Source organism: Indicator indicator, chromosome 26, assembly GCF_027791375.1.
Source record: "Indicator indicator isolate 239-I01 chromosome 26, UM_Iind_1.1, whole genome shotgun sequence".
Classification (NCBI taxonomy): Eukaryota; Metazoa; Chordata; class Aves; order Piciformes; family Indicatoridae; genus Indicator; species Indicator indicator.
The window spans coordinates 13665526-13679397 of NC_072035.1; the positions used below are offsets into that span (position 1 = coordinate 13665526).

Genomic DNA, 13872 nt, shown 5'->3' on the forward strand with positions numbered 1-13872 from the left:
GTGCACCATTAACAACCCACCCAGGAAACAACTGTTGAAGAACTGATATGTGAGTTACTTACTTTGCTTCTGGAAAGAACAAAAATCACTTCTTTTACTTAATTTTTATTCTGACGTTCTTTTGATTTTGTTTGTTTATTTTATTTTTGCTTTTAGGTTTGGAATTTTTTTTCTTTTTCCATTTTTTTCTTTATTTTTTTCTCTTGCATTGTTCTCTTTTTTTTCCTTTTTTTTTTTAATACATTAGAGGGGAAGGAAAAAAAAGAAAGAAAAAAAGAAAAGAAGGGAGGACACCACAACCTCCTGCAAGAAGCCTCTAACCTGGCTCTCTCCCACCTTAACTCCTCTTCCCCAGTCCCGACCTTCTCCCAATATTCACCCCCTCTGTTTTCCCCAGTTCGTTTTGGTTGGTAAATTTAGAAACACAACGCTGGGGGATTTCGTAGTAAAAAATAAAATAAAATAGAAAAAAGGAAAAAAAATTAAATCAAATCAAAAGGGGGGGAGGGGGAGAATAAAAAACCCAAGTGGGTGGAGGATGTGGTTTCTTTCAAACAAAGTGCACTGCCAGACTGATTGAAATGAGGTCCCGGAGGCCGGGGGGGTTATGGGGAGCCGCTGCGGGATCTGTCCTGCTTAGGGTCGAGCCCACTGACCAGGCGCTGGATATTTTGCAGTTCACTGGTTGCCGCCTCCTTGTCTGCTCCCAATTTGGGGGAGAGGGAGACAGAACCGGAGGAGAGGGTGGATGAGCGGCTGGTGAGGTCCGAGGCGGAGTCCAGGGGTATGGAACCGGGGCTGGTAGTTAACCCCCCGGGTTTGCCCTCTCCGGAGCCGGTGGCCAGGCCGGGCAGGGCTGTGGTGAGGAGACTGCTGCCGTCAGGCAGCGGGACAGGCAGCGGGTAGGGGCTATAGCGGAGCCGGGGCCGGACGGCGCTGAGGAAGGGGTGCCGGTGCACCGAGCTGGAGGCGGCGCTGGAGGCGGCGGCGGCCGCTGCCATGTAGGTATAGGGGTATGGGAAGAGGCTTCCGAAGGGAGACATAGCCAGGCCCTGCGGTAAGGAAGGAAAGAGAAAGGAAAGGGTTACTGGCCTGAGCACCCCTCCCCGCGACGGGAGATGCCCACGGGAGAGGACGGAGGCCTGTCCTCCCCGTGCGGAACCAAAACCACCCGCCCCTCGCTCCTTCCCCCTAGGCTCTGTCCTGCACAGATCCCTTCCTGCTGGGAGGGTCGTGCCCCGGCGAGGGTGAAATGAGATAAGAGCCATGTTGTCCCTGCCCCGCTCTCCTCCTCTGGGAGATTTTCTTTCGCTGGTGCAAACGCTCTGTCCCCACAGGTACAGCCACACACACTTTCCCCCGCCCCACCCCAGGGCAACCTTGCGCATCTCCCTCCCCACCACGCAGCTTCTCTCCAACAACGGCTCTGCTCCCGCAGGCTGCAACTCACCCCGCACCGCGGGGAGCCCTCAGACTCTTCTGTGAAGGAGGAACAGATGCCTGATCCCAGCACAGCGTCCCAGGGAGCACATGGAAGCGTTCCAGGAGCTAAAGCTGGGTCGCTCCCGCAACCCTCACGGGGTGTTCCCACCCCTGCCTTTCCCCTAAATCCTGCAGAGAGAGCCTGGCCTGGGGGGAGCCTGCAGCGGGAAGGCTAAAAGAGGATGTTCCCCGGGACTGGGGAGGGGTGGGATGCGGTACCTGAGAAGCCAAAACGTGCTGCTGCAGATGGAAAGGCAAAGCAGCCGCCGATGCTCCCGAGAGTCCCTGGGCCGCCGCCGTGGCCATCACCGTGTTGTCCAGTCCCGAGACACCGGCAGATGCCCCGGAGACGGTGGCAAGCAGCGGCCCCATTCCCGCGGCCATCCCAGAGAAAGCCCCCCCCATGGCGAACTGCCCGGGGTGCAGCAGCAGCGGGTGCCCGTTCCCCAGCGGGTTGAAGAACTGCTGGCCTGCCAGGGCAGGGGGGAAGCCGAGGTTTTGCAAGTGTCCCTGGCTCAGGTGGGCTGTGCTGTCAGTCTGCACCGTCAGGGGGGCGAAGGGCTCCTTCCCCAGCAGCCGGTTCTCATCTACTTTAGGACCATCCCTGAGGGGGCTTTTCAGTTCCTCGCCGCTCAAGCTTCCCCCGCGGGTGCTCGAAGAGATAGTAGCCGGGCTGTGCCTGGAGTCAGGAGGGGCTTTCTCCGTCCTCTCTCGGCTCCGACTCCCCGCCGAGTCACTGGGGAAGAAGTGGCTTTTGGAGGGGCTGCCCCCCTTCTCCCGGGGGTCGTCTCCCGCGGCCGAGGCGGAACTGGCCGGTGCTGGGGTGGTGCCAGTGGTCGTGCTGATTTTGCCCGAGTCGTTGGCTTCTAGCAAGGGATCATCTTTGCTGTCTGCGTCGCTGTCTCCCTCGCTGGGACAGAGATCTGCAAGACAAAGGGAGCCCGGGGCTGGGATCCGGCACCACACGTCCCTAAAAATCCCACCTCGGGCTGAGACCTCTCTCAGCAGAGAGGCTTCCTGGCCAGCCAGAGATTTACATGAAAGTACTTCCTTTTTCTTGTTATTATATAAATAAATACTCCTCCTCTGCTCCCACCGCCTGTCCCACCCCAGCCAACCTGAGTTTTACACAGCACAGCAAAACTGGCTGAGAAACGGAACGCAGACCCTCCCCACTAAACACACCCCGGAGAGGGCCTGGGGCCAGTGGCTGGGCTCTGTGGGGGGCACCCAATCCCGGGGTCCCTTGGTCGCGACAGAGGTGACAAAGCATCAAGGGCTGGAACTGGATGGCCTTGGGGATGTGTCTCCTAAGAACTTCTCTAAAATGTCCATCCCTTGCGATGGGCAAACTCTGAACACACTCACTCATACTCACATTAATACACACACACCTCCATCATCCCCTGGACACCCCCCACCACCTCCTCCTCCTCCCCTTCTCCTCCTCCACAAATGCATGCAGGGCTTCGCTGGATTCCTCTGCACTTCATCTCCTAATTTCAGCGCCCCAGGTGCGAAGCTCTGGTTTGCTTTTCGGATCCCCTCCCAGCTCCCCTCCCCTCAGCTCGGCAGGACTTTAAACAAATGAGTGAAGTAACAACAAAAAAAGAAGTTGTTTCCTCCTCATACTCCTCCTGCACCCCCCACCCCCCAGCCCCAGGATGGATTAATACATGGGAGAGAGCTGCAGACAGCTCCCAACCCCGCACCGACAGAAACCCAGGGTGACTTTTCTATAACAAAGTTCGGGACTGTATCCAGGGGAAAGATCCTTTCTCTAATAACAGATTCAGCAAGGAATATTAATGGAGTGACTCCACTTCTGAACTTTTGCCCCGTGGTCTGTCTTTGCTCCCTTGACTTGGAGCTGGCTCCTTTCTGAACCAAGGAGGGGAGGGATGAATGTGCAGCAAGAGGAGAGGGAGGCTTGGGGGTGAGGGAGAAGGGAAAAAAGAGAGGGAGAGGAAGAGTGAGGAGAGCAGAGAGAGAGAATGAGGCAGGAAAAGAGGGGGAGAGGGAAAGAATGAGAAAACAGGAAAAGAGGGAAATAAGGGAAGAAAGGAGGAAAAAGGAAGGAAAGAAATACAGAATTACAAAAGAAAGAAAGAAAAAGATAAAACTACCAAGGACAGAGAGGTAAGAGGGAAAGAAAAAGATCTGAGAGGAAAGAGAGGGACAAGAAAAGAACCAAGAGAGAAAACAGAAAAAAAGACGGAAATACAAAGGAAGGAAGAAAAGGAGAAAGGAAAGGAGGCCTGTACCAGAGGGCAGCAATGCAGGCTGGGGTCCATCCCCCCACAGAGCAGGCACCCAGGATGTCCCCGGAGGGGGAGGGGTGCAGCAAAGGAGTGTCTGGGGCCCGCAGCTCTCACCTTTGAGGCTGGAGGTGCCGACGGCAGGCACAGTAGGGCAGGAGGACTGGGCGAAGCATTTGAAGGCTGTCTGCTCGTTGGAGGACTCATCCGAGGTGGGGTTTTCTTTCTTCTGCCTCTCGTCATACACCCGCATGGACTGCAGGGTCAGCTGCTTCCTGCGGGCACATGCACCCGCTGGGCAAGCGGACCCCAGCACCCCCTCCTCCGAGGACACTACCCCACCCCCGGGACCCCCCCATCCATTCCCCAGCCCCTCCTTAAGCTGTGATTTGGGACTGGCTGGGGCAGGAGAACGAAGGGCCCAGGTTCCCTGGAGGGGGGAAGGCATTTCTGGCAGGCAGGACTTGGCTGCTAATGAGAGGAGATTTCTTGGAAGCGGTGAGCAGCTCCTCAGCAAGGGCAGATATTAAAGACAAGGGGCGGAGGGAGAGGGAAGAATTCCCTGGAGATTAGCTTTTAAAAGGCGAGGATGTTCCAGAGATATGAGCCATCTTAATGGTTGCTAAGATTGCTAGGAAGTGGTTATTTTGTTAGGCACTTTATGTAATCTTTTCACCAACAATTAACCCGGAGTAAAAAATCTATTTATATTTAGAGAGAAATTAGAAATCATTTCCGTCCTGTGGCTGCAGCGTTGGCTTTATTTTCACACTGATGGACAAGAGGAGCCGGTGTGTGTGTGAGTGTGTGCTGGGCAGGGAGCAAGGCCTCTTGTTTTACCTTCTCTTTTTTTGAGTTAAAAAGAGGAAGAGACAGGTTTATTCATTATCTAAACCTGAGTGAAAATGGCTAAAATATCCTGACTGCTGTAAAAAAAACTGAACAAAAAAAAAAAAAAAGATATTCCCTATCACAGGTGAAAAAAAAAATCATTTTCTCTCTATTCTCCAATACTAAAAATAAAAAAAAAAAGAGTTCCATTAAAATCAGTTCAGTTCATCTGGCTACCTGGGGCACAAACTCTGTCCTGCTGCTTTTGGGGAAAAAATAAAAATAAAGCATCATCTTTCATTAATTATTTTCATATTCACAAGACACCTCTGTCAAAACAGTTTATTTATACGTTTCTCCTCCACACTTCAGACTTTTCCATACAATCCCCAGAAAAATACCAGAGGAGATTCAACAAGCAAGGAGCTCCTCGCTTCTCCTTCTTCCCCACTCCCAGAGAAACTTTAAAGTCATATTCTCTCACAAAACCTGAAGGAAAACTTCTTCCTCTACTGATATTTCCTTAATGTCCCACCATCCCTTTGGCCAGCCATCCCATGATGTAAAAAAGCAACATGGAAAGCAGGGAAGAATTCCCATACCGTTCAGTTTGGTCTTACTAACGACAAGATCCTCATGAATTTTTTTTTGGGGGGGGCTGAGTGGTTTGGAGGCCAGGCGAGGTGATTTTGACCTCTGTTTGTGTTCTGAGCTTTACACAACCAAACCCAAAGGAGGTGCCTATAGATAATCTATCCAGACTCACCTTTTTTCCCTCCTTCCATTCCCAGTGTCTCGAAAACCTTTGGCGAATGGGTTGTTGTCAATTTTTAACTGAGTGATCTATAGGGTGGAGAATAAAATTAAAACCCAAAATTAGGCAAGGAGGCTGGGGCAGAAATACAGAGATTTTGCATTTAAAAACAACAGCAAACCCATGCTCTGCTCAGTTGCCCCCAGCAGGAGTAGGACAGAGCAGAGGGCAAAGGTCCCTGGTTTGGGGGTGAATCTCTGTGTTTTCCCAAGCCATCTCATACCCAATCCCCCAGCAGGGCTGGCCAGTGACCCGGGCTGTGGTGGCAATCAAAGAGCCTCGTGTTGCTGCCACCGCATCGGAATTAATTTAGCCATGCAATGCGATCCCTGCAAGTTATGCCTGGGCTTAAAACTCTTTAAATGCCATAATTAAACCGCAAAGGAATCATGCCCACCCCCCTTGCTATAATAAAATACTTTATATAATCGCATTATGCTCTGTGTGCGTGTGAGTTGGGGTGCTGGGGGTGCCAGGAGCTGCTTGTTTGGGGGGTTTTGGTTGGGTTTTTTTCTCTTTTGGTTGGTTTGGGTTTTTTGGGGTTTTCTGTTTTGTTTTGGGTTTGTTTTTGGTTTTTTTTTTTTTTTTTTGGTTGGTTGTTTTTTTTTTTTTGAGAGGTCCATAAGTTTTTTGGTGATGTTTGGGGCCTTTCTTGAGATTCAGGTGATCACACAGAATGGCTGAGTATGGAGGGATAGTGGGGGCACACTACAACTCCCTCTGTCTGCACCTGAGGTGGACAGAGGTAGATTTCAAGCCTAGCCAGGGGTGTCCTTGCTATAATGGGGTGAAAGTGAAGAGAATGGGGAGAGGGATGCTGCCTGACCCCTCCCCTCCTTCCCCCCTCTCCAGTCTTGGTCTCCAATTTGAGAGCAGAGCAGGATCCCAAAGATCAAAGCCCCAACTTGGGGCTGAACACCAGGCAGGACCGGCTCCAGCCCCAGAGTTAACTCATCTCCCAGCAGTACACGGAGGAGCAGGAAAAGAGCAGGAAAACCCACTGCTAAAAAGCAGCAGGACTTTTAATCCAGGTGATCCCGGCCATGCCTTCTGACCCACTCCCGCAGAGCCGGAGCCGAGGGCTCCCTGACGCTCCCGCACGCCGCTTCCCAGGCAAATTTCATGGCAATCAGACAAATATGCTCCTTTCTGTCCTTCGACCAAGCCAACCCCAGCTGATAGACCAGGACGAACAGCCCTGCTGATAAGTCCCAAAGCAAAGTCTACTTTCTGCACGCTCATTTTCTTTTCATTTCCTTGCAAGCACACGGCTGTAAAAAGAGAGGAAAAGAGCCCGAGCCCCGAGAGAGAAGTAGCTTTTCAGAAACCCAGGGCAGAGGGGTATAAATCCTTCCTTTTCACCCCTTAATTATTAATAGTGAAGGATGGAAGGGGACAGAGAGAGGCGCAGGGAAGCTGCAGCGAGCAGGCGCTGCACATCCAGACTCCCTGTGCTGAATGCACACGCTTGCAAAGTTATAGACAGAAAAAAAAAAAAAAGGAAAAAAAACCAAAAGTCTCCCTTTTTTTTGGCTCCTCCACTTCCTTCCACTTGACTTAATTACCATAAATTCACCATTTGCCACTCTCCCAACTCTCCCACCTTAGTCGCAAGTGACAATAAACCAGACGAAATGGAAAGGCGTCTGCAGCGCTGCGAAACTTTCTCACCCTGGTTCTCTCAAGACCTTCCAGCTAAAATAAGTGAGATACCCCTGTCTGACCAGAGCATATTTCTGCACCACAAAAAATAATAAAACACTGCTGGATGAAAAAAAGAAAAAAAATCATAATATAATAATAATAGGAACCAGACGTGGGCTCCAGCCTTATTGCCAATTGCTGTTAAAGGAGGTAAAACAGCACAAAGGCCAGGAAGAATTACAAAATCTCCAGCCCCGTTGCTCTCCCCCCTGTCTATCTTTCAACACACAGAAATAATTTGTGTTTTGTTTTGCTGTTTTGTTTTGTTTTCTGGTGCCTCTTAGATTAAATCCACACCAAAAGCAACGATCCCCACTCCATCCTACCTCTTTCCCCATACCAGCAGCTAAAAATCCCTAAACGGTCCCCTCTTTTAATTGCTTTCCCCGAGATTGGTGTTTGGAGAGCGCCCGGACCCCTCCCCGGCGCCTTCCCAAAGCTGGATCAAGGAGATTTTGATGGAAAGGCAAGGAAAGAAGAGAGAGGAGCGGGATGGGTTTTGTGATTTTTAAGGGAACAATGCAGAGTAAAATCTCTCTTAAAAGCCAAAAGACGTAAAACAAATCCTTCCTTAATCTCCTTACCTTATCATTCTGGTATGCGGTCACTGCAATGAATTCAGTCTCCGGGAAAACGTAGGTCCGGAACGTGCTGTAGGGAAGCTTGAGGATATCGTTGGCTCGGACGATGTGGAACCGGGGCTGGTACTTGTGCATGGAGTTTAAAATGGTCTGGAATGCGGTTGTGTAGGGGCAAAACAGCGGCCGGCAGCAGAGAGGGCAGAGAGGGCGGAAAGAAGATGGTCAGCTGGAGCAGCACCCCCTGCCTCGCGCTTTCCCGGCCATCCACACTTTCTCCTCCTAATTTGCCTTCCCTCTCCTGCCTCCCCTCACTCCTCCTCCCCGCCGAGCACACTCCAAACACAAGCACACGCCTTGCAGCATCCAACAAAAAGCACTGACAGCTCCAGCTCACCGGGGTTAGGATCATCACTGGACCTCCCGGGGCAAGGGGGTCGGGGGTAGGGAAGGACATAAAATCCCAGCAAAGTTCTTCTAGCAGGGCTGGGGAAGCTCTTTAGGCTTCTCATGTCTTTTGATTTTATAATGAAAATGCCTTTTGATTTCATAATGAAAAAATAATAATAAATTAAAATTAAGTAAAGGAGCAGCAGCAGCTACAACAAGCAATACCACCACTAGAGCCATGGCCAGGTCTAATTGCTTGCCCCAATGCACTTAAGGCCTTTTGAGAAAGGCAAAAGGGGAAAAAAAATCAAAATGTATCATCTAATCAAATCACAGGCAGTAAATGCAATCTTCAGCACATTAGAGATCCCCTGACTGCAGCTACCACCAGCAGCCCCCGGCCCAGCGGCGGGAGGCTTTCCCAGGAAGAGAGAGAAATGGCAGAGGATCATCAGAGCACTTATCAGCAAGCTTTGTTTGATTTCACTCTTAGGGTAAGTTTTTATCTCTGCACACCCAGTAAATGTAAAGGAATGGATAGACATGAATGGGCAACTTGACCTCTGATTTTGGTCCCTGTTTATTTTCACTCTGGCTTGCTTTACATTATCCAGATTAATATATATTTAAACGTTTGCATTCTTAGGCCTTTAAACCTTTTATACACACATGTAGATCATTTCCCTATGCTTAAAAAAGTGTGATAGACTTTATTAAAAATAGGCAGATAGGTATATAAAGTCAGCACAGCTCTGAGAACCACTGGGTTGTGCTCTGCTGGAAATAAATTCCCGAAGCTAATTTCTATCTACTCGAAACTCAACTGAATGGCACAGAGAGATTAAGGAATAAATTCAAGTGCTTAATCTCGACCTCAACAACAGAAAAAAAAATCAAGGACTATTCTAAAATGACCAGATACATCCTGGCCTAGTTGCAGGTGGGGATTTATCCCCTTTTTCCCCTCATCGGGGTTGCCGGTGGTAGCTGCAACAGGGGCTGTAGGCACGGCCCTGGTCGAGCAGCCGCTGTGCTCTTTTTGGCCAGGACCCACTGCTCTTACCGGGCAGCCGGGGAGAGGAACTGGGGTAGCGGGGTCAAAGGAAGGTGTAAAAGGCACTCACAAATCCGTGCTTGTCAGAGATGTTGTTAGTGAGCTTCAGTTTGTGAAAGGTGACGACTTTGGACATCCATTGTTCACCGGTGGCCGGGCTGTCCGGGTGGATGTACATTCTCTTTGGCATTTCAGGGTCAGCTTTGCCAGCTACCATCCACCGGGAATTATGGAATTTGTACCTACAATCATCAGCCGCCACAATATCCATCAATAAAATGTACTTGGCCTTTTTATCCAGTCCAGTGCATCTCACTTTAAATGGAGGAAACATTCTCCTACGGGTAAAGAGGGAAAGGGGGTGCGGGGTGAGCGGGGGCGGGAGGGGGGGGTTGGTAAAGAAAAGACAAGATGAAAATAAAACAAAATTAATTACAGCGTTTATATAAGCTCTTGAATCTCGGCAACGCGTCTACTGAACAATCACCTCGGCCCTCAGAAGGAAAGGTCTTGCGTTGTTCCCCCCCCCAGGAAAAAAAGCTTCCCTCCACCCCCAGCGAAAAGGTTTCCCAAAGGCTCAAAAGTTTCAGGAGAAAATGGTCCCGGGGATGGGAGAGATCCGTGCTCCCTAGAAATCAGCAGGCGCCTACTCTCTGTCATTCCTAAATTGCAAAGCCTCATTTCGGGCTCTCGGATCTTGCATTATTTCCCTTTTCGCCTCCTAAACAAAGAAATGGGAACAGATCGCACCCCGATAAAATTCAGACCCTGCATTATTCTAACGGCAGAGGAGGGGAGAGGGGACTTTCTCACTTTGCAAAGGAGAAGAAAACCCCTCCAAGTGAGGGCAGGGTGCCGTAGCTATCCCAGTTCCCCAGAGCTCCCCAGGATGACCCAAAAGGCTCCCTGCAAACCCCGCTCCCCTCCAAGTCCAGCTCCAAACTGCAACAGGATACCACAAATTTGCTGTTTATTATATCGAGCGGTTGGCATTCAGCGATCTCAGCTTAAAAGGAAACACATGACTTTGCAACATGTAAGAGCTCTTAATGCTCGCCGAGGCTTTCGTGCAAAATAACTTTTGACCACAATTAACAGGGAAAAACTTTGGGAAAGCAGTAAAATGGGTGAGAGGATTTTTTTTTTTCCACCCCTTTGCTGTTCTTAGGATTTTTTCCTAAGTCTTGTATCCTGCAACTGGTGCTCTGCAAGGAGGTGAAGCTCCAGCAAGGCGGATGAAGGCCATCTAAGACTTTTCAGGAGTAGCTTCCTCGAGTGATTCCCCAGGCAAATTACATGGGAATTGTTTGGGAGGTTACTAAGAGAGTGTCTCTCTCGGGAAAGAAAAAAAAAAAAAAAAAAAAAATATGCCAAACAAACCCAAATATCCAGGCCGGGTGTGAAGGGGGTTTGCTCCCTGCTTGTCACGCCAGCAATAAGCAGAGTTGTAAAAGAGCACGGGTGTCAAGGAGGGATTTCAGGCGGGTACAGTCATGAAAAAGCCAAGTGCCGAGCGTGGATGTGCCGTGTGTGTTCATTCATTCCCACGTGAAGGTTACATAAATCCAGGGACAGGCTACAAAACCCTCCTTGCCACCGCACTAGCGGCTGCAGCATCAGAGGCTCTTTTTCTGTCATCTTTCTGTGCATTTTATTCCGCAGAAATGCAAACCTAGAGTTCAGCAGAAAGGGGCACAGGCGAAGAAACCGAGAAACCGAACCTATCTACCCTCCTGCAGCTCTACGAGCAGCGATCTGCCGCCCCATTTATTCCCTCTTCTCTCTCTTAAGGAACAAAACCTACGCGTTAGCAAGGGTGCAAAATCAGGCCAGTCCCTTCTCCAACCCCAAATCCTTTTCTTTCTGCTACTACCCTTCTCCAGAAAGTATTAAACTGCTGAACCATGAAGGCACCCGCTCGCCCCTACACACGTTCATGCTGAGAAAGGCCGGTTCCTGGTTGAGCATTTCCCTGCAGTGTGGTGCCCGAGATGGGCTCAATCTTCAGCTGCCTGAAACTTTCCATAATTCCGGGTAAAAGGAGCTTTACGGTGAAAGTAGCCTTGAAAGAGACTTGCTCTGGAGCAGCCTGGTGGGGTGCAGAGACTGAGGGGTGGGGGAAAGAGAGGAAAAAAAGGAAAGCACGAACCCCCTACCCAGACCTACCTTCCCGATTTGGTAATCACCATCTCCGTGCCTCTTTTATGGAACTGCTCCCAAAGCTCTTTGGCTTCCAGATGCACTTTCGGATCATCTTCCACCTCTTCTTCTGGTTCCAGACTTTTTAAAGGCCTCAGATGGGCTGCTGCCTGGTGACTCAGGGAAGAAAAGGGGATACCAGTCTCTGCAGCCCCTACTAACTGATCCATGATGGGTTTAGCCAGAGCCCCGGGAAGAGAAAGGGCGGCCGCCCCGTTGGGAGGCAAAGCCAGAGCCGGGAAGAAGGGAGGCTGATGTCCCAGCACAGCGCTCATGGCAAAGTCCGGTGCCCGGTGAGGTAAAAAAGGATGATAAGCCATGCTTGTCCCAGGGATAACTGGATCTCTCATCGGTATATTCATCCACTCCACTCCTCGTCTTCCTACTGCTGGAGTAGTCCCGGAGTGGTTTCTAACAGCATATCATGGAGAAGAAAAATTAAGATAATAACAATAACAGCAATAAAGCACCAAAAAAAAAAAAAAAAAAAAAAAGGGTGTGGGGGAAACGAGATCTAAACAGTACGTGGGGAAGAAGCAGAACTTCTACAGCCTGCAACTTCCCGAGCCGGGGCACATCCCCAGCCCACGGGACAGCGGATTAACAGGATTGTTCATTATTAGCCTTGCTTTTTTTATGTGTTCAGTCTCTGCGTTTGTTGTTTGTTTGGGTTTTGGTGATATTTTTTTTTCCTGAGTTCAAGTCCTTGCGGTGGAAAAGAAACGCCGAAGATAGGGGGAGGAAAAAAAATCCACCGGGTTCGCTGTCTGTTCCTGTTGCCGCTGAAGGGTTGGACAAGACAAGGTCCTTCTTTTCTTCTTTTTTTTTTCTCTTAGTCTCAATCCCTCTTCTCTTCCCTCGTGGCGAAGGGTGACGAATCTTAGCTGGGTTTTCTTTTTGGGTGGCTGGTTCTCTGCCCCCCCTCCCCCCCACCCCTCCACCTTTCCTCCGTACGGTCAGGCTGCGGAGCAGAGGCTGGGAAGGGAGGGAAAGCAGAGAGAAGCAAACAAACCCACACCCCCCTCGCCGGCCGAGGAAGGCTCCTGAGCAACCTTCAGCAGCAAAAACTTGTAGGGAAATCTTGTTTCCGCCTTGCTTTCCCCCCTTCTCCAAGCAGGAGCTGGTCAGGGTGCCCTGATTGCCATCAGGATCTCTTCTTTCTTTCACCCTCCTCCTTTTCTTTTATTCCGCCCCCCCCCCCCCCCCCCCTTCTTTCTCTTTCGCTCTGCCTTAAAAAAAAAAAAATCCAAAAAAAAACCCTGGAAGAATTACACTCTTCTCTCCCCTCCAGCAGCGCTCCAGCAAAGGAGAGAGGGAGAAAGAGAGAGGGAAAGAGAAAGGAAGAGAAAAAGGGGAGGGGAGAAAGAGAGGAAAAGAGAAAGAGAGAGAGAGAGGGAGAAGGAGCCTCTCAGCTCTGAGAATTCCCTGTGAGTCTGTGCCCTGCGTGCACCAGATTGTATGGATGTGTTGTGGGTTACAAGGGAGCTGGAGCCTCCTTGATTGGCTCTTTGACGCTTTCGGACCAATTGTGTGGCTCCATAGGCGTGGTTTTGACAGGTCGAGTGGAAGGGGGACAGAGCCGAGTTATAAAAAGAAGGTGTCGGAAACTGTAACGCTGCAGCAAAGCATCACTAGTACTCCGGGCCGTGTGAATATGTCAACATGATCAGAGGGGAGGGAGCAGGCAGCGCCGGGGAGGGCGGCTGGGAGCACCCGCCTCTAAACTGCATGTGGGGGGGTTGTTCTGGGGCCTGCTAACCCCCTCTTCCCTCCACCACCCCCCAAGCCCCAGCCCTGGCCTCCCGCGGCCCCGGCGAGATGGCAGCCTGGGCATTTCCAGGGTGTTCTCCCCCGGCTGCCGGCCCCGGTAGGAGCTTCCGAAGAGGCGGCTGCCGGCCGCGCTTCGGCGAGCTGGAAGCTGCAGAGCTGTGGGGGCTCCGTGCGTGATGGTGGACTGTGTGGGGAAGTCTCTCACCTCTGGGTGCCCCCCACCTCTGGGTGCCCCCCACCTCTGGGTGCCCCTCCTGCCGGGCCGGGGACTGCGACATCTGTCTTGAACCCCAGGTTTCCCCTCTGCTCCCCGCTTCGCCCCCAAATCTCCGGACACAGCCCAAGCTGCCACCGGTCCCCGCAGCCGCTGGGGTGCCCTCGGTCCCGCTGCACCCCTTCGTTCTGCCCCCCACCTCCCAAGCCCTGAAAGCTGCTTTATTTAATCAAGACAAGACCCCCAGGCCGAAGGGTGGACGTTTTACGTCCCCCGCCGCAAAGGTAGGGGTGAGCCCCGGGGCGGTGGGAGCTAGCCCGGAGGGTTCTCGGCGGGTCTCCCTCCCGGCTCGGGTCCGCTGTCGCTGGTATTATTGTTGTGGTGGGCGTCTGGAGGCTGCGGCAGGGCCGGGGGGGGAGCCGACAGTCGGCTCAGCCCCGGGCCCGGCAGCTGCTAATCTCGGCGGGTCGGGAAGGGGGCGGAGGGTGCGACTGGAAAAATACGATTTTTAAAAAATTATTTTTTTTCCCTTTCTTTCTTTGGCGCGGAGGATTAAGGCCACTCGGCTGGCACCGGCG

At 51.3% G+C, this 13872-nt stretch overlaps 1 protein-coding gene across 1 annotated transcript; it reads right to left on the reverse strand.

Moving 5' to 3' along the window:
- Positions 1–605: 605 nt before the first annotated feature.
- On the reverse strand, positions 606–11672 carry TBX3 (T-box transcription factor 3). Its single transcript, XM_054392674.1, has 7 exons — positions 11278–11672; positions 9182–9449; positions 7674–7820; positions 5338–5414; positions 3858–4015; positions 1702–2405; positions 606–1052 (listed from the first exon to the last, which is right to left on the reverse strand). Exons 1-7 carry the CDS (start codon positions 11670–11672, stop codon positions 606–608), a joined length of 2196 nt encoding a protein of 731 aa, XP_054248649.1.
- Between the last annotated feature and the right edge of the window lie 2200 nt (positions 11673–13872).